Source organism: Amblyomma maculatum, chromosome 3 (assembly GCF_055883805.1).
Source record: "Amblyomma maculatum isolate TAMU_Amacu chromosome 3, ASM5588380v1, whole genome shotgun sequence".
Taxonomy (NCBI): Eukaryota; Metazoa; Arthropoda; class Arachnida; order Ixodida; family Ixodidae; genus Amblyomma; species Amblyomma maculatum.
Genome location: NC_139346.1, coordinates 56,407,586 through 56,435,531, shown reverse-complemented (window position 1 = coordinate 56,435,531; position 27,946 = coordinate 56,407,586). Strand labels below are relative to the sequence as shown.

The 27,946-nt window shown below is 46.3% G+C and overlaps 1 protein-coding gene across 1 annotated transcript; it reads left to right on the top strand.

Moving 5' to 3' along the window:
• Window positions 1–12: 12 nt before the first annotated feature.
• LOC146194799 (glucose dehydrogenase [FAD, quinone]-like) lies at window positions 13–23,404 on the top strand. The gene is made up of 9 exons (XM_084596127.1): window positions 13–176; window positions 729–860; window positions 3,063–3,193; window positions 4,421–4,588; window positions 5,542–5,689; window positions 6,861–7,030; window positions 10,436–10,613; window positions 17,163–17,379; window positions 22,724–23,404. Exons 1-9 carry the CDS (start codon window positions 38–40, stop codon window positions 22,899–22,901), a joined length of 1,461 nt encoding a protein of 486 aa, XP_084452253.1. The 5' UTR covers window positions 13–37; the 3' UTR covers window positions 22,902–23,404.
• Window positions 23,405–27,946: the final 4,542 nt, after the last annotated feature.

The following is a 27,946-nucleotide window of genomic DNA, read 5'->3' as shown; positions in this document are numbered from 1 at the left end:
CGGCAAGGCACTGGGAGGCTGTTCAGTCATCAACTTCATGCTGTACGTGCGCGGTCACCCTGACGACTACGATCGCTGGAGCCGCAACCACGGGGCTACGGGCTGGGAGTGGGAGAACGTACTGCCCTTCTTCAAGAAGTTCGAAGACCAGACGGACATCCGCCTCGCCGCATCCGGTATTCTTCAACCTGCATCCGTGTTGTTTCCTTTTTTGGGCTCCAAACGCCCCACAGCTCTTTTGTAAATGAAGCAAGCTTTTGCTAGAACTGTTGTCCTTTGAATTAACTGAAACTTAATCGAAGTGCAGAGTAAAACTACGACGGGACGGAAAGGCTATATAATTAACGATCGTAAATCACAGTGGTAGAACAAGATATCTGTTATTTACTGTTTAATCTAGAGCTGACTTTGACGGTTTACGATCACAAAATGAAAACTGTCCTTCAATAAACAGCACTGGTAATGCCAGGTTCTAGAGTTTTCAAGACAGGACTCGATAAGCAAGCGCTCATTTCATGTGAACTGCGCTTGCGTGTGCACTTAAAAACTATTGTGGTATTTAGAGAAGCTTGTTGTCGCGATGTCAGACACACAAGCCTGGCATCATGCATAGATGTGTTACCTCAGAGTATTGGTTCTCCAACGAGTTTCTCTAAAGCGGCGTCCTCGCTCAGCTGGCGAATGTAGTGTGCCCGTCCTCGTGTTCCACGCCCTCTCGCGGTGTGCAGGCATGTACGGAGTGGGTGGCGGAATGACCCTGTCCAGTCCGGCCTCCAACACTCCTCTGGCCAGAGCGTTCCTGGATGCCGGAAAGGAACTGGGATACGATATCATCGACTACAATGCGGGCAACATGATCGGTGAGGGCACCTGCTAGAAACGTGTATCCTGTTTTGTGCTTTCTAGCTTGTTTTATTGGTTACAAGACCGTCATTGAGGGTATAGCTGTGAATGGTATAACTAAGCATTCGCGCATAGTATCCCAACTCTATTTGCGCATATTTTCTGGTCAGCGATGTGAACGTGGCCGTTTCTAATTGTTCGCGACTTCTCAGACGGCCAACCTGGCACAAGCATTATTCCTGACGCTGTCTGGGTACATTCAAAGCTTATGCCGTGGCTACGCCACATTTTTTATTCCCCCTTTTAGTTTACCTGCAAATGCGTGGACGCGGTAGCGATAAAAAAAAAAAGAAACTTCTAACAGCACTGCAGAATCTGCACTGCAGAAATGCGAAAGCCTGAGCGTTGCTGCCACACGCGGTAAATCCGCTCCCTCTGCAGAATTTTTGTTAGCAATGCCATGCTCCGTATTCCGTGTTTGTGTCGTTATTGAAAGTGTGCCTATCTTCACGACCTCGAATGACATGATTGGTGGAAACCCTGGAACCGGAAGTGTCTACTACTATTGGTTCCTGCGCTAATACTAATCATATGACTCGAAGTAGGGAGACAGCGACACTTTGGATAACGACGACAGTTCGGAATACGGACCCAGGGCTTGTGCGGCAAAGTGGAAATTCCTTTCCTTGGCCGCGTGTTCTTTGCAGTGCTCCATGTAAGTGTGGGATTGGTGGCACGTCGTCGCTCGTCGTTGCGCTCCTCACGTTGCCATGGAGACGACAGGAACGCTAGACAAGGAGAGCATACCTCGTGGAATCTCGCGGACAGATTTCTCGAACAAATCTCGCGCACGCGAGATTTCTACCATAAGCCAAGACAGGTTTTCGCCTTTTAAAACTCGAGAAGCAGTGACGGACAAAGGTTTCTAACCGTTATCTACGCATTAAGCACTGCATTTGGGTTATCTTGCTTTCCGGCAATGGCCAATGCAAGAAAGCTCGCTTTTACCTATGGGATAAGCCTGTTTTACAACTATCTTCACCGCTGGTGCCATTAATTTGAGATTATATCCAAGTGCGCCGTTCGCTTAGCGCTCAGCTTTCGCACCGGGTATTTTAAAATCCATACATCAATTTTATTATCTACTTCTTGTTCCTTTAACTCTCGGGAAGACAGCGTGGCCCATAAGAATTTACCGCTGTTTACGGACGAGCAAGAGTTTATCGTGATATTTTAGAACAAGCGAGTTTCTAGCTGGGCTGACCCTAGCAGCCGTCCTTCGTCAATCGCTCCTATACTGGGCGAATCGAGGCGCACCATCCGGGTCTGAATCTCCGTATAGCCCACTAGCTAAAATCTCCCGAGATTATGTTCAAACAGCCCAACATTAGGGAGGCGCTTGAACTCCGGCGGTAAAAGTATTACGTGATAGTTTTTTTCGCGTACACGGATGTTTTTCAATTTTTGGTTATTTCTCTCTTTTTTTAAGTTTTCGGGGTACTTTTAAATTCCATAGCAAATTAGCAAATATTTATTTTCCATTTTGAGTAGTTTGACAATTTGAATCCATTTTTTTTTGTTTTTCAATTGCTCCAAATAATCAGTTCATCAATTACAGGCTGTATTTTTTAATTAGAAACATCAATCATTGACTTATTACTGTAAGCATTCCGACGCCCATTAACCTCTTTTTCTAATTCTTACCTAATTAAATCAAGTATTCAACTAATTACAATGGTTTATTAACTCTTCATCTCTTATCATACATCAATCATCAATTTTTTACTCAGCACCCGAATGTTTTCCACACACGGTGCCGAGTAGTAACGTCAAACGAGCCGCATAAGCTCTCGAAGCGGAAAACTTAAGGGGACACTCAATTATCATTACGAGTGACAATGGGACAGCGTACTGCCTCTCTTAGGCAGTTACTTGGTGGGCACTTTCCACAGCCTGTGATGGCCTTGCTTCTGGCTCCATGACAGCTGAGAGCTTGGCACAACCCCGCCGCGGAGCTGTTGCGAGATTCGGCCAATAACGTGATGCGATCGTGTTTCCTCTGGCCATGTAATGTGCCCTGTGACATCACAATCTGCGCCAATGAGGATTCTGTGCGGCGCCAGCGGACAACGCTTTAGATGGTGCCGGGTTTCCCTCCCCATGTTTCTTATTAGCAGTCCCTAACATGTGGCGCACATTGTGCGCTGGTTCATCCTCAGGCTTCTCGGCCTTCCAGACCACCATACGAAATGGGTCACGTTGGAGCACGGCCAGTGCCTTCGTGCGACCCGTGTCCGGTCCCGCCGGCAGGAAGAACCTGCACGTCTCGCTGCACTCCACTGCCCACAGGGTGCGTCATGCCTACGTGATTCTCGGGCTTCTCTAAGTAGCCTATATGAAATTATAATGGCTTCGTACTAAACCAGTACATGCATAGCTTTTACAATGTGAGATTTCATGAAATAGTCATTAAGTGGTTGGCTGTGTAGTTCAGGGTACTAGACAGTGTTTAATGCGTTTTATACGGGATCAAGCTATTTTGTTCTAATAAAGGACCTATGAGCCCGCTTCTTTAGCAAGCACCAGTGTCACTGAAAGCCTGATTTTGGATCGCGGCTCTTACGCACCAGTTCGGTAGTTGCGCCGCTTCGCCCTTACCGCTGTTAACCGAGCGGAAGAAAGTCCCAAGCCGATAAATAGTCACGAAACAAAGAAAAATTTTCAGAAGAAGAGGAAAAAGAGACACGAGCTCTGAGCCGTTCACTCGTGGATCTTCTTCTTCTTGTCAGAAATTCTCTTTGATTCGCGCGAAAAATCGAGAGTACATTGTACAGCACATACATGCAAGAATTTCTCAGATTCTTCGCTCCAATATATCGCAAAAATTATTACATAGCTGTACTGAAATTTCGCACTGGTATTATCCCCTTTAGAATGTCTTTAAACCTTTCAAGAACTGTCAGTGGAGAGCTTATTTAGGGCGTAGTGTTTTTTCGCGTGAACCGTAAGCTTTGGTTGAATTAAGTGAGGTTAACTGGGCTAAGAGCATCGGCTACTGGTTTATCTAGGGCTGTGAATTTCACCAGCGCGCCGTTGCTATTACGTCACATGCATAGATGGCGCAACCGGCGACGATGTCGCATGGGCTTTTTATGAACTTGTGCATGTTCTGCACAAAACAGAGCTATGTGCAACAATATGAGCATGCTACCTTGCTCTGTGCGTGCTCGGTAGGGATACGAAGCAGAATTGAACTAATCATTGTTCGTTCTGCAGTATATTTTGCAGAAGGCGCTTACGGTTGCTCAAATGATTCTCGTTGTTTATAAATCATTCATGAGATATGGAAGCATGATGCAGTTTTCTTTATTTACTTGTTTATGCCATTTCGGGGGAAGAAAAAAAATGTACCTAAAATAGTCCTATTTTGATATTTGTCATCCTTGATTGTTGCAGAATTAGTGCGTTTCACTGGGAATTTCAAGCTTTTATGACTGGATACGTAGAGAACTGTGTGTAAGCTGCAGGACCCCCCTTAAAGTATTTTTCTGACCATGGTGCTACTGGTGGCCTGCAGATTCTGTTCGACGGCAAGAGAGCCATAGGCGTCGAATTCTTAAAGGAGGGCCGCAAACTCACCGCCTTCGCCACCCGAGAGGTCATCCTCTCTGCCGGAGTCATCGAGTCTCCCCATCTGCTCCTCCTTTCCGGCATAGGGCCCCGGGAGCAGCTTGAGAAGTTCGACGTAAGTTACTGCGGGCATCGTGCGAACTGAACGCATTTAACACGCATGCCGCTGTAGAACCGAGAATGCACATTTTGTGCTTTGCATTTTCTTACAGCGTGTTGCCACTGGGAACGTTGTACTTTTCGGCGCGATCGTCGAAACGCATGCTCTAAAAAATAGTATGATCCTTCATATGTATCGTGGTCACACACTATATGGTGAGTATTTGCACACTGCGATATTATAAAGATTAAAAACGATTTTGCTTTCCGAAAAAAAAAAGCATTTACTAGCCGGCTCGCAAAACCTTTTCTACCGAACAAGAAAATATTGATCAGCAATTGGTGAAGAGCCTGCGGGGTCTAACGGGGATCTGAATTTCGATAAAGTATTCCCGTGGCTCATTTATTGCTGCATGGATTTCAAACATCAGCACCGAGTGTAGTAAAAACTGTCTGTTTCGAAATTACACTATCCGCCTCGGCACTATTTTCTAGTGAACTTGAGATATCAAGTTACAGGCAAGCGAATGTACAGAATTACATTTGTGGGCTCCGTCAGTTGGCCCGTCCTTCCTAATGGCTCTACCACAGTGGATCGGCGTTAGGACAAAACTTAGTATGGGGCAAAGAAAAGGAAATGAAAATAACGTGTCCTGTCTAGTGCCGCTAGGCACAAAGGTTTTTCAGACAGGAGTAGATTTGGGCATTGTGAAAAAAGACCACGAAAAAAGCGCGCAACTGCAGGGCTTGCAAGGGTATAATTTTCTTGTCAACGCTGATTGCAGCAAGGGCGCCGGTACCAGTTGATACTGACAATATAAAAAGTACAAACTATTTCAATTAACCTTTTATTAGCTACTAGCGCGTCTACTGTAGAGATATTTATAAATCGCTACACCCGTATTGCTGCGAAAATGATGTTTTTGTGGCAAAAAAAGAAACAAAATGAATTCTTCTTTGTAACCACAGATCCCGGTGATCGCCGAACTTCCGGGCGTTGGTGAAAACCTCGCCGAGCACGTCTATCCTGGAGGGCTGAGCGCCACCATCACGCGAAAGATGGACATCGACATAACGCCGTTTGCCGGACCTCTGCTCTACTACACCCAGAACAAAGGTGATCCTGCACAGCAGACCGCGAAACCGCCGAGCGTACGTTCTTCGCGGGTGTTCATTAGCGGATACCAACGCAAAAGTCCTCCCTCCCCACCATATTGCTTCATTATCTTGAAACTCCTTTGCAAAATGTGTGTACCAACACGTGTCATAACCCGTAGATAAGTTTTGCTTCTCAGAAACGGCATTCGACAGTGATCACCACCCCCTTTACGCAGTGAAAGCTTCGTAGTCTATGTCAAAAGGGCAATCTGCCGAATAATCGAGTTGCCAGCTGTAGCTCGATGTGTGGTGCGGTATGTGCACTGGACGTCATCAGTAGCAGCAAAATCCCTCAGACGCTCTTTATGAAAGGCGAAAAAAAGACAGAGGAGAAAAGAGGAGAGAGAAGGAGAGCGATTTGGCATTTTTGTGCGTGTCTTCCGCATCTGTTCTAGGTGGCCGTCAGTTGAAATCATTGACGACCTCTTGCGCTCTTGTCATGACATTTGACTGTACGTCCTGGTCGGGGTTTAAGGGAGCAGCTTCCCACGCTCCCTGAGGGAGCTACAACCAAGTCTCGTGGAGGCGCGTCCTCCACTCTATTCCATATTATGCAATCCGGCACTGCCGGCTTATCACGAAACAGGCAGTAAGGATTTACCAGATAATTAAAAACGTTCGTATACACCCACGCATTCGGCTCCAACCATTGCAGTCGCATTCACGTAGTGGCTTCATTTCGGACGAGCGACGAATGCGGAGGAGGCAGACTCACCCTAGGATTTCTGCAATAAATAATAACGGTGTGGGAGATGTCCACCGTCTCCCTTTGCAAGGCTTCGGCGTCGACGTCTTACTCACCATGCTCGGCTAATAAAATTTCGAGCATATTATAGTGAGCAGCCTCGTTCTCGGGGAGCCCTTGTTGAGCCGGGACCTAAAACAGGTCAGTTATTTCCCTGCCTTTTAGCATCGTCCGGGTAATTCTGTACGCTGTGGTGAAGATCCATCCTCTGGCAATGATCAGAGTAAGTTTCCAGGGAGACGGCGGTGCAGCTAGTACAGGGCAGATTTAACTCCTCCTCCGAGATCAGATTAAGGGACACTTAATCTGCAGTGAGCACGGAATTATGATGGCGACATGGGGAATTGGACAGCGTGCGTTATCCGTCCGCGTATTGTGTCTGCAGGACCTTGGACCATTCCTGGAGGCGTTGAGACTGTGGCGTTCGTACAGACCGAGCCGCCGGCCAACGGCACGGCCGCAGACGTGCCCGACGTCGAAATCATTCTCTTCTCCATGTCACCGGCCTCCCAGGAGGGCGAGCGCTTCATGTTGGATATTGGCCTGGACTCTGAGGTACACGCCCATAGTGCCAAGTGCACCTCTTATGTCTATCGGGTATAGCCGTGCTGTCTCCGTATGTACAGTTTACGTTATTTGTGCTATACATAGTCTGACCATTCAGTGAATCTCAAATGGGGTTTATATTCTGCGTATTCCAAACGAAATGTGTCATGATTCGCCAATATATCACTCTTTCACGATCGTGTCAAGTAACGGTACCGCTCCGATATGCAAGAGCTTGAACCATTAGAAACAAACAACGCTTTAGGCAGCGATTTATTCATGAGAAAGCATTACTTCGCTATGTTCACAGATTTCTCTCTACAGGCCGCGTCCATACACCGCGTCCACAGAACTGTCCGCAAATTCGTGTCCGCAGCAGCTGTGAGTCATTGAGAAGTGGTAGAGGTTAATGAGTGGTGTCAATCGATAGAGGGTGACGTATTGTTGTGTCCAAACTAATTAGGCTAATAAATTAATTAGGTAAATAATTAGAGGCAAAAATGTATAAGTAAATTAGGTGAAAATGGTCTCATTAGGCAATGGCTGCCGCCACATTTGCATATATAAAATACTAAAATAGTTAAGTCAGTCACTTAGGCCGCCGTCATGAGTGTAACGTCACGCAACCAGAAGTAGAGCCGAAAAAGGGCATAGGAAGGGATTGGCACGCAATATGAATGTACCAAAGACTAGAATGGGTAAACAAGAAATGAATCAAGCAAGCAGAAGCAACCAACATCAGCATCTGTGCTTTCGCATTACTCCAATTCAAATTTTGCACTGATCTTTATTTTTTTTTTTTTACATAAAGACATTCACTTTTACAAACCTGTAGAAGATACCTCGGTGCGGTCTGTGCTCGTGAGTTGCGCAACCAGACAGACATTAGGTACGTACGTAACTATACAAACAGTAAACAACTGCCTAATTAACTTCTTTATTCTGACAGCCAATATTATATCGTAAAATTGGACCCCGTCAACCTTGACTGTGAGCCTACTTTCCATATTTCGGAACTGGTAATACACTCATCAATATGAAACGAAAAAACTACCAATTTCAAAGTAAGAAGTATGTTTTCGAGAGTCGAGTGTATATAAAATAGGGTTTTGGTAGCGTGGCGTTCCTGAAACAAGTTACCACAAATACACAAACGATGGCTCTATTTAATGCACACAAAATTGCGAGGTGCCGTTTTATAATTATCAATGCAGTAAAAATAATTGAACGAGCTTTATAAAGCCCATTTTGGCGTTGAAAATTTCCCACCATGTTCTTAAGCAATTGTAATAACAGGGCGCCACCTTACATGTAGCAACTCAAATGCGCAAAATATTTATGCTCAGTAATTACAACTAATTTATTTTATTTAAATAACGGTCTGAATATTCAGCTACCCAGCTCACTGATGTATCTCGCACAACCATTAACTTAAAATCCTGACATCTTAAAAATATAACCTTGTAAAGCAATGTGAGCTTTTATGTAAAACTGTTTCATTGCTCCGCGCAGTCTTTTCAAACTGTACAGAATAAAATGGCATGCTCTGTCAACTTCATCGGCGCCATGCAGCGTGGCGTAGTGGCAACGTGAAAGTGAAACCACCTAACTTGTAAAAATGTGTATTCTCTATTTTTGTTAAATAAATCAAACGCATTAAGGCTACAGCTGCAATATCAGAATATTAAATATTATTCAGAAGGCAAAAAATAAAGGGCGACGGAAATCGTAGCTCCTCACCTAAGCTCTATCACGCGTGTGGCGAAAGAAAAAAAGTCGGGTACTTATAGTCAAGCAAAAGATCGAACCTGAATTTTTTTCAAGCGCTTACATTCACGGCTCCTGCACTTTGCTCCGATGCAATAGCTAGCCTTTGCTTTAGGCAAAGAATTTAACCATATAACTGCGCTCCTTCCGTGACAAAGAAAGGCTATTATTTCTACGGTCTTCTCTATAGTGGCCATGCCGTACAAGTATGAGTAACTGCAATAGCAGTTGCTCATACTTGAAGACTACAGGAAACAAAAAGCAAGGAAGAAAAAAGGCTTTAAACGTGGAGAACATAACTGGTCACAATTGTGGTCACAGCCAGCGCAACGTTATGCAACCGCATCCAGACACGCGGGAACAAAAGTGACATTTGTAATTTCACTTGTTAGGTCGAAATATACCGTTCAGCACTGCTACTTTGCTACCCTTTCCTTTTTTACAATAGCGCTGGAGGAAATTTTTTCCGCAACCACATCACTTTTCTCAAGGAGTTATTGCGTAAAAGCCAAAGCAAATTAGTGAATCGTGACAACAATTTCCGCACAATATATTATACTTGGACGAAACAAAAAAAAAGAGGATAAATCGAGCAGGGCCGAGCGCTTTTTCTCTAGAGCTGCTCTTAAATCAGTTCTAGTACCATGCTTTTTGAGAGCGTATTTCTCTATGCTTATTTTCAAAGCGGTACTCCCTGGTTCCGTACATCCTCAATCTATACATGGTTTTAACGAACGATTGCTGCTCTGGCTCTGTGCAAAATGAATTAAACACGCGTCACCTGCGTCCGCGCTACCACGGTGCTTTTGTAGCCGTCATCATCATCAGTCGGACTGTACACCCCCTGCAGAGCAAAGGCCTCTGCCATATTACTCCGCTTTTCCCGGTCCTCTGCTAGTTGCATCCACTTGACTGCTTCGAAGCTCTTAATCTCATCCTCACACCTAACTTACCTTCGCAACCTGCTAAGCTTTTCTTCCCAGAGAATCCAGTTTGTGACTCTAAGCGAACGTCGGTTATCCTTCTTCGCACTACATACCCTGCTCATGTTTCTTCCTTCTTGATTTCGACTAGAATGTACGTCATTAATTCAAGTTTGTTACCTAACCCGCTCTGAGCCCTTCCCATATATTAACGTTACACTTACACCTACAATTTTTCGTTCCCTGGATCTCTGCGTGGTCGTCAATTTAGGTAGAATCTTTTCATTTAGCCTCCCCGTTTCTGTCTCATAGGTGAGTACCGTTAAGCTGTTATGTGCATTTTAAACAGCGCGTCATTGATACCTTAAACGCCGCAGAGCTAATAAGCACGCATCGTTTATACAGATCCGAAAATGTGTATTTCGATAAACTGTCATTCCGCCTGCTGAACCTACAAGCTTGCCTCGCCTTTCTTCCCTTTCTTCTTGGGTCTTCTCATCCCGACCTGTATGCATTAACAGAGGTTGTTTACGCTTCATCCTGATTTTTCAACTCACAACTATTTCACCAATTCTTTAGTTTATTTTTAATTACATTAGCCAATTTCATTCACTAAACCGTGTAGCTACAATTTTCGATGCTGGTCTGCTATTTGTACAAATGGTACAAATATTGAATGAAACTAATATTTCAACTCGTCTCGTTTCCATTGCTCCCTTCGCAGGCGTACAACAGCTACTACCTCCCTCTTCGTGGAAGCCACGGCTACAACCTGGCTCCCATCCTGCTTCACCCAAAGTCCCGCGGTGTGGTCCGCCTCCAGAGTGCCGACCCTAGCATGCCGCCGGCCATCGACCCCCGATACCTGTCGCACCCGGACGACCTCGGGGTCATCGTCAAAGGTAAGCAGGAACGCCCTCGCTCCCAGCGCACGCGTGGGCGCGGTTCCCTTATCGCATGCGCCAGCATAACTGCCACCGCCTACTACGTATGCCTTTCCTTTGAAGCCGTCTGTCACCCTTACCGACCATCGATTAGTTTGCTTTTGCAATACATGTCCTGTCAATGCTCATTTGTTACGGATTTCGGAACTAGAATGCCATTAACCCACGTTTGTTCCTTGACTAACTCCTCTCGCTTTCTGTCTCTCCACGTCATACCTATCATTACCTCTTTAGTGTCTTGCTGCGCTGTCCTCAATTAGCTTTCAAGCCATTTGGCTAGCCTCCGAGTTTCGGGCCGAATATACTGGAAACACGTAATTAGTGTATGCAGTAATTACGAAACAGCCTGCACCCAGTTCGTAACCCCCTCCTCCCTTTTTTTTGCTAGAAACAACAGCGATAAAAACTCCAGCAGCAGATAGACTACTTTTACTCAGTACATGTAACCAAATTCGGTCGTGGACACTGCCTCTGTTGATTAAAAATAAAATTTAGTATGATCACATCAAAGAATGTTTCGTAAAGCATTTTTATTACTCAGTACATGTAACTAAATTCGGTCGTGGACACTGCCTCTGTTGATTAAAAATAAACTTTAGTATGATCACATGAAAGAATGTTTCGTAAAGCATTTTTATTTACTTTGAGACATGCAGGAGCCACAATCTCTGTATCCGCATTTACGGTACTTTGCGTTTGAAAAGTGTCGGCAAGTTGCTAAACTCTAGCCCGTCTCTGATTCATACCACTCTATTGTTTTCTCGTCAATAAATCATGAGCTAACGGTTCTTTTCCTCCCATCTGCATACCCTACAGCTCTACTTTATAATTTGTGGTCCCCAATCTGTCGCTGCGACTCCAGCGCTCAATAACTTGGCACTGCGATGATGCAGGTGAACAGGAGGTTCCTACCGTAAGCTCTGTTTACATTTCAATAAAAACTCGTGCGTCGAGAAAAGGTCGAGAATGAGAACAACACCCGGTTGTTCTGTCTGTTCATTCAAAATGTTTCATTCATCTAATGTTTCATCCTACCAACTAGCCCACCAGTCAGCGCTACTGAGCTCTGTTTGCGACTGCATGTGAATTTTAATTTTCTATGGAACTTGATCTTTTAGTACTTATCTCAACATACTTCTCATACTAGTGTATAGGTGCGCTTAAACGAGTACACTAACGACAGCACAAAGTTTTTGTATTGTCGCTAGTGTACTCGTTTAATAGCACCTATATGCCAGTATGAACGCCCCACTAGCCCAATTTAAAGCTTTGCTAACATATTTCTCATTTGCGTGCCTGCTGTAGTAAACTATGCCGTAGTTTTATTAATGCCTGCATTTCGGAACTTTCATGAAATAACCAGCACAATGCTACAGCGTCACGAGTTAGCCTTCAGAAATATCGGCGCACGCTGAACAAGACGCTTCGTTGCGGAAGCGATTCGACGACGCTTTCAGATGTAACTGCAAAAGCGACTACGGAAATTTACTCTCGGATTGCTATCAAATGGATGTTTTCATTATTGAGGGACAGAAGAAAATTCGTTACGTTAGTGTTCTGGTGCCACTAAATACACAGCAAAAATAGCAAAATTCCTGGAAGGCATTTGGATCGCTCTTTAGTGCGGTAAGGCGAAAGCCTTTCCTGTGACTTTTTACATTCATTTATTTACAATACTGCCGGTCTTCTTCCAAGACCACAGTAGAGGGCTTTTAGTACATTTCGAGCAGAGCATATGTATATATCTTTCACGGAAAGCACAACAGGACATAAAAGTACACGTACGCGAAAAGAGGAAACATTACATGGGCTAAAATTACGTACAGAGCAAAAGGATCAGCAATAAAAAAAAAACTTCACAATGCAGTGCACATCGCGTAAATCGCAAAATTGTACGCGTGACCGTATTCCTATCAACAGGTAGCAGGTACGGCTCTTGCAACGCTATCATGAATTTGTTAAATGATCTACTTCTGATATGAATGAAGATAGAGATTGCACGCTAGTAATGCGATGATCTAAGCGATTCCATTCACTGATAGCGAGAGGAAAGAAGGAATGCTTTAATGTGTCATTGTGACAGATATACTCTGTTAGTGTGTACGAATGTTTTTGCCGAGATGGTCGCGATTCAGAAAAGGTTATGCATTTTTCCCAGTCTATTTTATAGTGGTTATGTAATAACTGAACCAGAAACTTCAAGCGCGCTTGTTTTGCCCTCGATGATAAGGTAGGAAGGCCGCATGAATCTGCAAGCAAAGACGGAGAATGGGTTTGATTCTTTTTCGCACGTCTTCTGCATATTTTTACGTATTTTGTACAATTCCGACGTCCGTGGCTCTAATTAAATACCTAATTACTCCACATCAAGGTAATTTTACACGTATTTGCTCACCTTCTACTTCATACAACCATTAGTTTACTCATAAATCAGTTCATTTATTTACAATGATGGTGTAACATCCTCCGTGGACGCACAAATTCTGTTCCCACTCATAAGCCTATAAAGGCTTTCGCCTTAGAACTGTCATCCCACTGGTGAGCGCTTGCAGTGCCATGACGCTGTACTTAACAGCAGGTACCGAGCCTACAAAAGATTCCTCGAACTAGACGTGCCGTCTATAAGTGCGACGCCATTTGTTAACTAGCGGGCACATTTGAAGTGAAGATATTTTACTGTATACGTGTGACTGACTCTAATTACGGGCTTTGTATAGTGCTACGTTATTCACAGAAAGCAGGTCTGTGCAATCTGTTGTTCACTATTCGTTTGCCCAGTCGGGAAACAAGACAATATGGCACACACTTAGCTGGCATTGTAGGCGAATAAGAGGGAATTATTCTAAAAATTCTTCTACATCAGAAGGGGGGCGAAAAAGGGCTGGTTTGTACATGATCAAGGGGAGCGCGCGCAAGAGCACACGTGTTCACGTGGTACCGGAAACTCAAACTATTCAGCAGTCTCAGTGGCGGATATACCACTCTGACGTTGCTCCGGTCCCTTCTTTCCGCCACATCTCGTTGAAGTTAGGTGGACGCACTACGGAGAGCATCTCAAGGAAACAACTTGCGGAATACAAGCGGACTATGTTCACAGGATCACTCAGCGTATATTGCTCCACTAATGGCAGAGCGGCAAGCCGGCACGTGATCACCTGAAACGAACCCCACGCTTTAGGTGACTCCTCATACTCTAGGCGGTGAGTGAAAAACAGTGGGAGTCGGGATGTTTTATCTCATTACAACAGCAAAATCCGCCACACAGGACCATAATTTTGAGATTATAAGAATGCTCAGCGCGTCTAAACGGAGTTTTCGCAAGTAAAAGACGCCCTCAAAGTTATGTTTAGCGCATTTTAAGGGAATAATTATCAATTACTATAGTGCGGTGCAAATGCTTAAAGAAAGTGATTAAGCACGTGCAGTTAGGCGACAGTGTAATTGTAACTGTCGTCATACGCGTTCAAAGACAGGCCACTGGCCAATTGCTCTGCAGATAAAATGGCGACCAAGACAACTCATTGTGTTCTTACCTGTGTTCACAAATTTTCTATCTTCCGCTAATTGCGCTCGGCTAAGACCAAAATTCAAAAGGAAACTTTTTTGACAATACCAAAGGTAGTGGCTGACTTTTTGAGGGGTGCTTGGCAACGAAATGCTACCGGCAAAAATTTGACAACACAGATGATATTTGCTGCTGATGCAAGCAAAGCATGGAAACGATAGAACATGTTATTATAGAATGTCGGGCACTTCAACCACCCGACGGCCAGGCAGGGATTCGAGAAGCACTGCGGTTTCGGGACATCCATGGCAGCCTAAATTATGAAGCAGTGAAATCAAGTAAGAGACTACTTAAAGATTGGTGGAAAAGGTCAAGGGAATAGTGTTGAATAGCGTAGAGAAATAATCAATTCACATAGAAAAATATTGAGCACTCGACGTATTAGGAGCTAGGTGACACTTTTTACCACCCCATTAAAAGGGGGATGCTAATAATTATTTATCTATCGATGTACAGTTTGCAGTTCGGATATGCGCGCCACGCACAGCTCGTAAGGATTAATGGTACCTAAAGGTACAGGCACCACATTTTTAACAAACTCGTGGTACTTTAAGCAGATATGTTCCGGATGTTTTTTTTTGGCCCAGCACACATAAAGCACGGTAGAACATGGTTGTACAATTTTTGAGGTTCCTGCAGGACGGTTTTATATGCGGCAAACGACGCTATGCCAGACGACGCATGTGTTGCTAACGAAGACGACTGTTATTCGCCTGGCCAATAACCGATTTGATGGAGCTATCGACTGACTGAGAGGGCCGCGCCCTCGAAAGCGAGATAATCACTTCATTTAATGGCAACAAACTGACCTTCTAACGACCTTGGGCATTAATAAGAGGTGTACGTAATACTTTATAAATTATTATCGTTAATAATTACGTTCACTTATAATTTTGTACTGCATTGACTACTTTCTGGAACGCGTAACGTTGCCAGTAACCCGATTAGTTTTCTTCTGTGATCGATTACCAAGCATCGTTTCCATCGTATTCGAGAAACTACTTGTAGCCACCAATTTAAGCGTTTATGCTTAAACGTTTAAAAGCTGAATTTTTATGGTAAACCCTAGCACTATAGAGTGCAATATTCGCCGTGGTACAGAGACGATGGCTAAGGTGAGCAAACGCAGCGCGCGCAAATAAGCCGAGATACCCATGTCCGAGCTGCCGGAATTCGGCTAGCCCCGTGTTGCGCGGTTAAAATTTCGAGAGTACCGTAGCATCCATAGTGCAGAAATGCGAAAGCCTAAGCGTTGCTGGTGCACACGGTGCATCATGTTTGCTCATTACCATTATCAAGTAAATGCACCCTCATTATTATTACTAATGTCATCATTGTCATTATCACTAATTACAGCCTCACTGCCATCGAAACTATCATCCTCACGGCAGGCAAGGAGAATTATGATGTGCGTTTCACGATCTCGGGTGTGGCACAGTTGGCTAAAGCGCTCGGCTGTTGATTCAAGTGGCGGAGGTTCTATTCTTGTTGGAGACAGGATTTATTTATTTATGTTTAACTATCGTCCTCGCGGTAGACTGGCAAGTGACGTCACCAGATGATGGTGTCACATTCTCGCGGTATCCCGCGGAATCTCGCGAAGGGTTACACTTCTCGTGGCCGGACGGACAGGGTGAGGCCGCGAGTATCAGCCATTAAATTCTTTCGCCTTAATACATTTTTTTTTTCACAAAGGTCCAATATAACGTCATGTGTGAACTTCAGTTTTGTCCCCTCATAGTGCGAACAAGAAGCCGCAATCATTTGGTTAGCCATGCGCCGGGTTTTTGTTTTCTAACCATAGGTGCATGAGTGTATAATGACTTCTTGGTCGCTTCTTCGGTTGGAGGGTGGACTGGAAGGTTCATTTCAGCAAAAATGGGATCATCGCTATGTTTTTTCTCTTCTTCCGCACCTCTACGAGGTGCTCGCCGACTTGGAGGGCGACATGTAGTTCACACATACAGTCATCATCATCATCATCATCTATTGACTCTTAAAGACCCCTACGAGGGATATTACATAAGGGGGGGGGGGGAAGACATCGCGCAACAAGATATGACATTTTAGGTCAAAGCAAACAAAATGGGTGAAACACTGGTTATAAGGCAGGCTTCAAGAGTGAGACGAAGAGCGACGAATCGGCATAACAAAACGAAACTCAGCTTTATATAACAATAAAAACATGAAGTACAGAACGCTATTTACAAGGCGACTCAAAACTAAGCGCAGCTCCACGAGCTGGGACGCTAACTGGAACATGAGCTCATGGCTCTCCTTTCATGACTTCGTCTAAGCGTGGCCTGCCCACAACCGTTACCGTAACTTCGTCGAGAACCAGCGATCGCCGCGCAGCGCGTTCTCAAATAACCTGCGCTAGGGGCGCGCACATCGAGGCACCCTAACCGCCGCCGAAAGTTCGAGACGCGAAGGAGCGCGAACAACGCCGCGCTCACAAAGCTATGCTGCTATCCTCCGGCTGGCTAGAGAAGCCTGGAATTCTCGTGAAGCCATTGCTGTACGCTCGGGCTTCTCAAATACACGAAGTAAGGAGGACCGGGTTCGCACTGTGGGATGTATGCGTGGGTCAGCGTGCCTTTTCGCCCGTGTCGACGGGGGCGAGGAGGCGCAGCGCGGTGGTCGGGATTGTGCAATCGGCAGCGCTTGGAGATTTCTGACAATTTCTATCTGCGCCGCTTTCCTCAGCGTGCGTGCCGTAATATTTGAAAGCGGACCACCGCGGCTTTACGCCTTCTGAAAGTTAATAATCATCTTCAAGGACGACACCACAGCTGACGCACCTCTCAAAAGCTACCGGAACGTCACTTTATATAGGAGCAGTTGCAGTTAGGAGAGCCCCTACCTGCCCCTACTATCGCACCACCATTTTTCAATTGTAGCTTATTGCTCCCCTTTCGCTTCATTTTTTTACGTCTGTCCAGGCATGAAGGCTGCCGCGCGCATTGTGGAGACCTCGGCGTTCCAGCGCATGGGCTCCCGCCTCTGGCCACGCCACTTCCCAGGGTGCGAGATGCACCAGCTGTGGACCGACCCGTACCTGGAATGTGTGGCACGGCACTACACCGCCGCTCTGTGGCACCCGTCCGGCACCTGCAAGATGGGCACCGGAGACGACGCAGTCGTCGACCCCCAGCTCAGGTAAAGAGCGTAGAAGGGGTTCTTATTTGCTCAGTTGCCTGTCTCATGAGCAGCAACCGAATGACGCTCGTTCCCGGAGAACGGATCCAATTTACTTTACCTAGCTCGAAGTAGCCCTTTTCTGTGTTCTACTGTAAGTGCTTTTCTGACGCTCTTTCCTATAGTGTTCCACTTTGTAGCTGCGTGAACCATATTCCTAATCACATGAAAAAAAATTACAAGGGTTCAACGCTGCTGAACCAAATATTGAGCGAAAGCATTAGGTGCGGGTGACCGAGCGTTCTTCTTCTCTTTTTCTTTTTCCTCAACTCACATATAAAGCCCCACTTTAAACAGGCCGTGAGAACGTGTCTTAGTGGTCTATGGGCGTAACGTTAATTCAGGGGTCCTAGCAGGCTGATTCTGACATAACCGTCCCATGTGAAAGGAGAGACCCAAGTTGGCAGCTCCTGCCAGCTTGGGGTCGTCTACGGGGGTCGTCTAAAGGTCAAAGGTCAATGGTGGTCACCGCCGTTCCACGCTGAAGGCTCAAGCTGCGAGCAGTATTGCTTTCGCAATAAAAGAAACTATCCATAATACACAAGGTAATTGCAATAATTTTGCGCGCTATTTATCAACGCTAAAGCTGCGCCATGGATTACAGAGGAGCAATATAATTAAACCTTTCGAATTACTTGGACTAGTGTGGGTTAAGAACATGCTGGAAAATTCGATTGCACCGATGTTTCTGTTCATCCACTGCTGGAAGGTTGTACAGTGCTATTCAATTGGTCCTGGAGATGGGAGCATGGCCTGAATTGCTTTCTTCTTGCGCGGTATGTTGTGACCGCTGATCCAGCTCTTCGGGAAGGTTGCATTTTTGTAAGCAAAGGCGAAAGTACACAGGCAGTTGATTTCGTGACGAAGACAACTGACTCTTTTTAGACCACAGCTGTTAGCTGATCATTACCGACGCAACGTGAGTAGGCGTAAGTACGGTAGGGTAGTTGGCAGGTTACATGGCCAAGCACTGATTGGTGGGCGGGTTGCGTGGCGTAACGACATTACATAGCATGGCAGGCGCTGCCAACTTGGGGTCCTCCTTTGAAATGCGAGAGGGAGATTGGAATCGAACATATCGGGCCAGATTTTGGGTGACACGCAACTTGTAGGCCACGCGAGCACGGTAGTACGCCTTGGTTAAGACAGGGCTGGGTCGGGTGGCCTTTCATGCGCTGGGATGGCTTATGATGTATATACACGAGTACGTGTGGCGTAATATAGGCTCAAATTAAGGCATTAGTGATTGAGCGAGCAGTACAGTGCACGTACAGGTGCGAACATATGTAAACGAAGCACGCTTGTACGTTCTTATTAAAATCACGCATTCTGCATTGGAGATTAGAAAACAATGTTTGTACAAGTGAAAGGGCACTTGCATCTACTGCCGGTACGCACTTACCATGACAGCCAGTTGCAATTATGCAAAGCATGAAAATTTTTAGAAGGAAATATCGTGCTCCGTTTACTATTGCCCACAACGGTACGCCAACGAGAATCCATAAGGCAAGCCGCAGAAGGGCGCCATTACTCTATCGTATACCCTTGAAAGCGAAACAAATGTTCCTCCAGTTTTCCGTTCCACTTATTTTAGAGCTACTTCAAACTTGTTTGAGAGCATGTAGCTGCAGTTGATTGGATGGCATCAGTTAGAATTGAAGAGGCAAACTAACGAAAAAGAGCTTACCATTCCATGCTACAAGTTACATGTGTGTGGTCTTACGCACTGTGAACAAAGGGTGGGAATCCCGAATATGGTCGCGGCGAGAGGTAACCGCACGCTCTGACAAAGTTTTTTGCCAGCTGCCAAATAGTTATTCCTAGTGAAAGAAGCAAATCCCGCACGGTAGGTCCAGTTTATATCAAGCGAATTCGTCCTTGCATTGGTCCAAGACTGAAGACTGGCTCACATGCAATCGACTGAGCGAACTCGGCCGTGAGCGGCAGAGACAGAGCGAGAATTTTTCAGTGTTTTGAAACTGCGTCGCTCTCCCCACTCAAGACGCCGCGACAGCTGAAAAAGGGTGTTTGTGTCGCCGCGGTAGAAGTCGCTGGCGTTTTTGCTTGCATGTGGAACAGTCTTACATGTCTCTGGCAGATGGCGCGGCCAAGCTCGAAAACCATGCGTCGCTGTCAGCACTCCCGACCGGCTAGTATCCTCTTCCACCGTTGGCACTTGAAATAAATTGAAGCTGCTGCTATTGACAAGCACGGACTTCGTCTGTTCAACGATCAAATCCTAAAGAATAAGGTTATAAGACACTGCTTGACCGTGATTTTGTCACTATATTTGTAGCAAATATGCTTTCACTTCATTCTCAGAATCATCTCTCCAAAGTTCCTCGCTTTTTTTTTTTCGGTGGATCAAAAATACTTTGAGAACAACTATTTATTTGCAAATGGAATCTGCACTTTTTAATTTTCCGTTCTAGACCTTCTAAACGGAACCAGAAAATATGGCCACTTTTGCAATGACCGGCTTCCGATTTCAGTACCTTTCTATTTGCAACGAGGGCAGGAGGCATTCTGACGCTGAACGTGGCCCATAGCGTATGCTCATGTTCCCATAGTTTTAGTAGAAATGTTCCGAGGACAAGTTATTAGTCTGTTTCTTAGGCCTCCTCGCTTTTCGAATCGGGAAAGTTGCATATGAGAACTCACTGTTGGGAATACCTGTAAATATATTTGCTCTTCGATGCGAGTAATGAGTTCGGGTGGTGTTCCGTAGTATCCATTACATGACGACGGACAAAGATCAAGAATGCAGTGTCTCTGCTCCTCAGGAGAGGCCCTTCGGCCAGTGTCATCTAGCAGTTCTTATTGCGTCATTATTCAATCACTATCGTGACACTGCAGGTGAATGGGAGGTGCGTCGGTTAAATCAAATCAACCCAGATGTCAACACCCCAGGATGGCGCCGTTGAGTAAAGGGGCCCTTTTGAGGGACATTTGCGGCTGCGTTTTTGAGTTTTATCCGCAGTTAGCATTTCATTCCTGTGCAATTTTCCCAGTGGCCGTGGTACAGTCTCGCTTGCTCATCAGCTCCAGTTTCTTATTCTTCCCAGGTTTTCAGCTTTTGTAGTCACTGGGTAGCTCCACAAGGCTCTCCACGCTAAAGAAGTCCTTCAAATTCGCCATGCTTCCCTAAGCAGTTCAACAAGTAATTATTTACTGTCTGGGAAGGACGTGTACTCGAAGATAACAAAACCGACTTAACCCGGTGTCACCCGTTAATAATTATGGGGGTATTATTAACGATGCGCCCTTAACGGTGCGCACACTCCCAGACACCCTTAGAGTGAGTGGGGGTAGCTGTTCCGATCGCAAAGGAGATGCCCTCGACCTGCGTGGCAAGCTCAGCCGGAATTCAACTACCTTGTGGTGACAGAAGGGGGTGGTCGTTTGGTGCCCAGCGGTCGCCGGTTCAAACCAGAGAAAGGATCGGAGTCAGAAGTAACAAACAAAACACAATTTATGCACAGCAAGAGACGATACAAAGGAATACACAAGATCACTTGAAATATAACAGACGAGAGGTTCACAGAATACAAACGCTAAGCATGCAACTACAGAATGATTCAATAACACAGGCTTTACAACAGATCAAACACGAGAGAGTTACATAAACAAACACCAAATTGTTCACCGGGCACTGTTGCAGTCCGACGCCTCAAGAGTCACGATGTGGCCGCCATACGAGACGAGCGCCGCTCCCTTGAAAGTCCTTGGGCTTGCCAGCAGCGGGTGATCCCCGGGAGTCCAGCCGAATCACAGGCGAGCACGTCGCAAAACACTGACGAACTGACTGACTGACTGACTGACTGACTGACTGACTGACTCAACAAGCGGCGCGGTCGCTTTAAATAGGGCGCGCCGCGTCTGTTTGTTAACACGCGCCAAAGCTAGCGCGCACACACACATAGCTTCGCTGGTTATAGCTCCCTCTTCTCCTCCCGTCGAGCCGCGCGTCGTCATTGGCTAGGTCCCATAGAAGATGCTCGATTTTTCTGGCGCATTCCAGGCCGATGAACCACCGTCTTCCCCGGGCAAGGGGAAAGAGGGTGACAACAACGCGGCCTCGCGCCGTACCGGCTTGATGAAAATGGGCGCCGATTTCGTGACACCCGGCCGAGTTGCCGTAATAGGAATTACTCATACATTTATTTTAACCCTTCAGATGCCTCACCCAAACAGAAAAAACAACGTAAGTTGCTGTAGTGAGAACAGTGAAGAGTGTTCAGTATGAAAAATATATATATTCTATTTCACTTAAGAGTGCGTTGCATAACAGATGTGCAGGATGATCCACTTCCAGCTATAACACGGCCACTGCTTTCAAAGCATCATTGCATCCGACCCGCCCACTCCATAAAGCTAGGCGGCAGGCCATGCGAAGCATCACCTCCGCGTCCCACTGTGCATACATCGCTTTGCTTTGATAAGCGCCTGCATCGGGCGCAATGCTGCTTTGAGAGCAGTGACCGTGTTATAGCTAGAAGTGGATCTCCCTGTACACCGCTTCCTAATAGAACAACCCTTTTCTAGACTGCGTCACGCTTGGCTAAACCACTGAATAGCTTTATTAGTCTGTCATAGGGCCCCGATTATTCTCGTAAATAATTATTTAATGCTATTGCAAGTAGGCTTTTTTAGATCTGTTCATGACAGCAGGGGCAATTTATGCGATGATGTAAGTGTGGTAGCAGTCTGAAAACGTACTGATAATACTTCCTACGGGTATTTTTTCGTCCTGCGCTGCATTACAATCCGATGAGTCTTGGTCTTGACGTCTATACACCTTCGTATGTTCTGTTCAGTGAGCAGTTCCTCTTGTTTTCATGTACCGTCTTTGCCAAAAGTAACCAGGCTGCGTGTTCCGCTTCTCAGACGTGTAGTAGAGAATTCGTATCACTTCTGAGCTTGTAAATCTGCGCAAAGTAAAGGCGAGCTCCTGTCCTCACTTATTAACAAGTTTTGACACTCTGCGAATTCATGTTGCCTTTAAAATACAAGCTACAAGCAAAACTTGCAGCCTGGTTACTTTTGGCAAAGACGGTACGTACACGTTGAAGTTGACACGTCTGCATACAGTCAAAATTTCATTCAGCGTATCCTTGAAATCTGGAACATGCGAATATCATACCTCTCACTGACACATTCTCAAGGTTCACAGTAATTTACTTACGATGAAAAGCAGAGAGCATGACTTGACAGACAATTATCTGGTCTTGTACCGACTCCTTATTAAAAGCCTGCTTCTTCCCGCGAACTGATTCGCGGTTGCGTGCGCCCTTTTCCTGCGCAGGGTTCTAGGTGGCGTGAAAGCCCTGCGGGTGGTTGATGCATCCGTGATGCCCGAGCCTCTGTCGGCCCATCTCAACGGCCCCGCCATGATGATCGCCGAGAAAGCGGCGCACATGATACTACAGGACGTGGGCACGGACGTGGATCGCCTGGTGCCCGACGCGGCGGCTGTCGTATGAAGCCCATCGCAACAGCGTCTGCGCGCCGCCTCGCAAAGCACATCTTCAAGCTCACCAATGGCCTGCTTGCGCTTTCAGGGGAGGCAAAAGAGCATCGCGCTGTGTCGCCGATGCCGTGATGATGCACGGCGCAAGGAACCCACTGCACTGTTTTTCTTCACGTTTCCGATGACCGCCAGTGCAAGCAGTTTGTTCGTGTCTTTGGCGCCCAGGCAGTGCTTTTGTTTTCACGTGGCAACGCGTCGCGTGCGGAGGAGAGGCCGTTGTGCAGCCGAATGAGAATTATCGTGGGTATTATGGGCATGCTTCTTGCCCGTGTGACGAGGCAACTTTAGCGGCACGGACGTGTGCTTTTCGCACGGAGTATGCTTTCTCGTGCAAAAACCAGTCCATGCTAGCCAGTGTTTTCAGTGTACCAACGCAACCGTTTTGCTATCGCCTTTGCATCAGCAAGAGGCAAACTCTGCATGGCAGGGAACTCGGACTGCGGGACAGCTCCGGAGGAGTGCAATAAATTCTGCTGTTGATATATGGCAGATGGCTACGTGTGGATCATGTCAACACCTACACTTAACACCAAAGCAACCTAATAAATGGAGGCCAGCGCAAAGGAGGCAGTTTCGTTGAAATGCATACCAACCTTATCATAAGTAAAATTCTAGATCTGTGCTGTGACTATGCATAATAGGTTGGGCTTTTTGTCGTATTTAACGTTCCAAAGTAACTCGGGCTATGAGAGATGCCGTAGTGGAAGGCTCCAGAAATTTCGACCACCTGGGGTTCTTTAACGTGCACTAACACCGCACAGCACACTGCCGAAAAGCGGCTGCCGAGGCCGGGATTCGATCCGGTATCCTTGGGCACAGTAGTCGAGCGCCATAACCACTACGCCACCCCGGCAGGGTACTCCGCATAATAGGGTACTGCTGCTTGCTGATAAATTGTCATCCTTTAAAATGCTCGAGCATTATATGTCTCCAATTTGCGGCTTTCTTCCTCCATAATTTGGAAATTTCATGTATCAGCAAGGGTACAGTCGTGAGCAAACGTGGTATACAACATCTAAATGCCATATAGCGACAGCGACACGGACAGCGACATATTGATGTCGATAAATAGGGGCATCACCATGATTGCCCCTATTCCAGACAGCTGATGCTAGATGGCCTTGCAATGGAGGTTTCCTGAGCTCCGACATCGGCTAAGTGTTGTATGTCATTTTTGCAATACTGTACATGAAGAAAATACCTGGCTTGTTGCTGTGAAACCTTTGTGATCGAAGTCTGCATCCTTCAGAAGCACGACCAGCCAGTCACTGTTCCACCCTACACTAGCTATTATAGGGGCGGTTCACCTACTTGCCCACTCCCTCAAATCAATTGTGCCCTCCAACCTACTTCAAACCTAAACAAAATACGTCCAAGTGTTTGAGTCTCGGCCTAAAGAACAAATCCGGTATAGAACAATATTTTAATGCAGCTTTCTCGCACCAGGTTTCATGATCATCGTGTCATTTTTTATTTTCATTTTCTACTCAAGGTTTATAACAACACATCTTGAGTTTGTGATTTTCACAACGCCAGAGCCAATCATGCGTACCTGAAGCCAACAAAAATTGGGGTTTCTGCTAGCTGCACACTATATATACTCCAATTTGTAACTACTAGGGCGCAGATGATGAGCCTGTAGGCCTTGCAAACTGACAATATGACTGAACACAGAACATTGTCATGCCGATGCAATTTGTGAGCACCTCAATAGGTCCAAACAAGATATCTTCAGAGTTACTGCCCACCTACGTGTGGGTGTGGCTTGTTGTTCTCGTCGTTTTACAGAAACCAAGCGCCTGCTCGTATCCGGCTGTGGCATGATAGCAATAAATTTTAATGCTCAAGCACGTGTTGTCCAATCGCGGTAAGCAGTAGGCCTTGGTGAATATAAGGGTTGTGTGCAATGCCCGGCGATTTTAGCAAGGAAATCAATATACTTTGAAGTTGTGTTCTGATCCGTAACGAAGCGAACAGATAGCTTCTCTTGAGTGTCTTAGGCCACTTGGACATCTCCATAGCCTTTCCTTTCCTTTCTTGTAGCGAAAGTTACATTGGGTACAAACTTGCGATTTCGCTGTGAGCGCACTCCAAGAAGGCACAGAGCCGTTACCTAGCAACCGCCGCAGCTTGATGGCGCCGCGCCATCTGGCAGTCAAGAAGCAACAAGAAGATGTTTAGTTTTTAATGCAACAACAAAATAACTAGAAAACCAGACTAACCAGGACTTATGCTGGGCCGGTCTCTTCGTCAAAACAAAAATGGTCTCCACCGTGAACCGAACGCCCGGGATTTTTTTGCAGTAACAAAAAACCTTTATTTACATATATATGTATGTACAAAGCTGCATGCAACTCAGCCAATAGCCGAGAACATTGATTGCTTCTCGCGTTAACGTCGCCCTTAAGAACCATGAGAGGAGATTAAAGCACAATAGAGAATTATATCGAGAGGTCTGGTAAGAAAGGATCAGCGAAAATTAGACCTATTAGCCCGGAATGCGCACCAAAAGGCAAAGTAAAAAACCTCAGATAAGACAAAACAAAAACACTCGGGCAACGCTGCGTGTAGCATTAGCGGCACCCAAACCGTTCGTACTGGCGTGTCTTGAAGACAACCACAGCGCGGCAGCCCCGCAGTAGGTCCTCGTGCAGGCTGTCCTTGGAGCCAGACGACTCGAGAGCGCTCACTGTCCACTCTGTTTTGTCACCAGGTGCCGCCACGCTGGTTTCGGCCAACGCACACACGCCACTACATCCACGCGCGCACGCCTGAGGGCATGCAACGCAAGCACTATCACAATGTCTCGAAGCTCTGGGCAATCACAAGGCGCGTCGAGACACAAGAGGCCCGGCCTTGTGATATCAACATCTATGTCGAAAAATCCCCGTACTTCGTCCCAGAATATGTGCGCCGTGTTGCATTCCATAAAGATATGTTGAGCGGTCTCCCGCCGGCCACACAGGAGACAGTTTGCGCCCCATGGTAGGTAGAAACCCCGCTCTTCCTGACGGGCTTTCACAGGCAAAACTCCTGTGTCGTGAGTATCGGATCTTAATTATTGACCCACCTGCTCACTATACGTCTTCTCAGCAGCGTTCATACGCAAACGCGGCTCACCCTTGTGGATCAAATGATACACAAACACGGCCAGTGTACAAATCACATGTGGATCCCACAGGTGTGGATCCCACAGAAGTCGATAGTCGTGGCGTTTCGGCATGTCGTTTCATCATACGCCTATTCCATAGACTGAACAGTTGAATAAGAGACCGATGGCTGTCTTCCATACCGCGACACGATGGTAACCCGTATTCCGACGGGCCTCAGTTTCCGTATCTACAGGAAAACCGGCGCATTGTGGAAGATACTTAGATTTTTAATTCAGTGCACCCAGTCAGTCATAAGCGGTCAGTGGTAGAATCTCTAATCAACCGTGCCAGGGAAGTACGCAGTGAATACTCAGCTCTAAATTATGAAATGAACTTTCCTTCCGCTTTGCTTCATCCGGAACTCGAAGGAAGACAGGCTCCATGGACGCAGCCTGCTGCCAAGGAAAGCAAACGTAGTGACGCAACAAAAAAGGAGCGAGCCTCTGTCGTGTGTGGATCAGAGGCGCTTGCACAGATGTTATAGAAGCAGGGCAGACACCAGAACGCCCCTAACACTGCATTCAATCTCGGGCGGAGGTTTCGGCACTAAAACTTATAGAAGGAGGGCATACACCAGGACGCCTCTGAACACGTTTAATACCCGACTGTCCCCTAGATTCTCAATCTGCCAACATGACGCTCAGTCTCTTCCACGAGTGCTCAAGACCCAAACCTCGTCTTCGTCCTCTTCGTTCTGTTTGCAGATTCCCTCACGAATCTGCAACACGCTCCGCTCCCTGAAGTTAGACGGCTCGAAGCTGGGACAGTGTCGCATCAATGGTCTTTGATGACCATGATGAAGTCAATGATAACATAATATACTCCACGAAGGCCGGCTTCCAGATTGCAGTACGTCTGGCCCAAAGGTGTTTCCCACTGCATGGTAGCCGTTGCTCTGCGAATGCTAACATTGCACTGGGACCACTTAAAATCACTCTCCTCAATTAATTCCACAACAGGACACCAACTATGCAGAATAAGATTGATTCGTAGGGCGTTACAGTGGAATCCAAATCGTACACCGCAGCCCACACTCTATCTAGCTTTTTCCTAACATCATTCTGCTGTACGCCCCCCAGCCAACTGCACTGATTCGTTGGCGTTGAGTGACCACGATACATTGTTGATTGCTCTCGTCTGTCGGTTTCGCGTAGTGGTCCACTTGATAGTTGTAACAGTTCGATATCATCGCTGATAAACCTCACACACACACACTCTAGCACAACACAGCACTTTGACAAAATGCTGAGGGTTTCCCCTGTGTTCTTTTTCTGCGCATTAATCTTGCTTTCTGTGCCTGTGAAACCCTTACCACGATTTTACCAGGCTGTTCGGCGATTCGTTGTTTTTCTTCCTCCTCCTTACGCACTGCATAAGTGCTTGTGGCATTTCCCCGACCTCGTACTTTCGTTTGTGCAATAACACTGGAGACAAGATTTTCGTTTGCCACCTCGGCCTCTTTCGCAAGCTGTACAAACGTCGGCGTGTCTGCTAGGATCGCTGCCGAGGTGTCTATCTTCCGCACGTTATTTTCAAAAGTTCCCCTTCTGAGTTCTTCGAGGGAGGCTCTCTGTTCGCTTTCTTTGTCTTGCACAGAGCCAGTGGATGGACTTCCGTCTTCTGTTATTTGCTTCTGGATTCTTTTGAATTCTCGCTCGAACGGTATGTCATCAGGCATAGGATCAAGACGCTGCGCTCTTTCAAAGTCTTCTTCCGTTGGCAATCCGAAAACACTTTCACTTGTAAACTGCGCAGAATCGTCCGCCCGCTGTTCAATGGGTGCAGCTGGCTCGATGCTTTCTTTGCTCTCTCAGATCCCCGCCTGTATTGGTTCGTAATTGTAATA

Bases quoted from the DNA above. Each gene is read 5' to 3' on its own strand.
- LOC146194799 (XM_084596127.1), top strand. From the start codon at position 38: ATGCTGTACGTGCGCGGTCACCCTGACGACTACGATCGCTGGAGCCGC. The intron at 861-3,062 runs GTGAGGGCACCT...GTTCATCCTCAG, and splicing joins CAATGCGGGCAACATGATCG to GCTTCTCGGCCTTCCAGACC. The intron at 17,380-22,723 runs GTAAAGAGCGTA...TTTCCTGCGCAG, and splicing joins GTCGTCGACCCCCAGCTCAG to GGTTCTAGGTGGCGTGAAAG.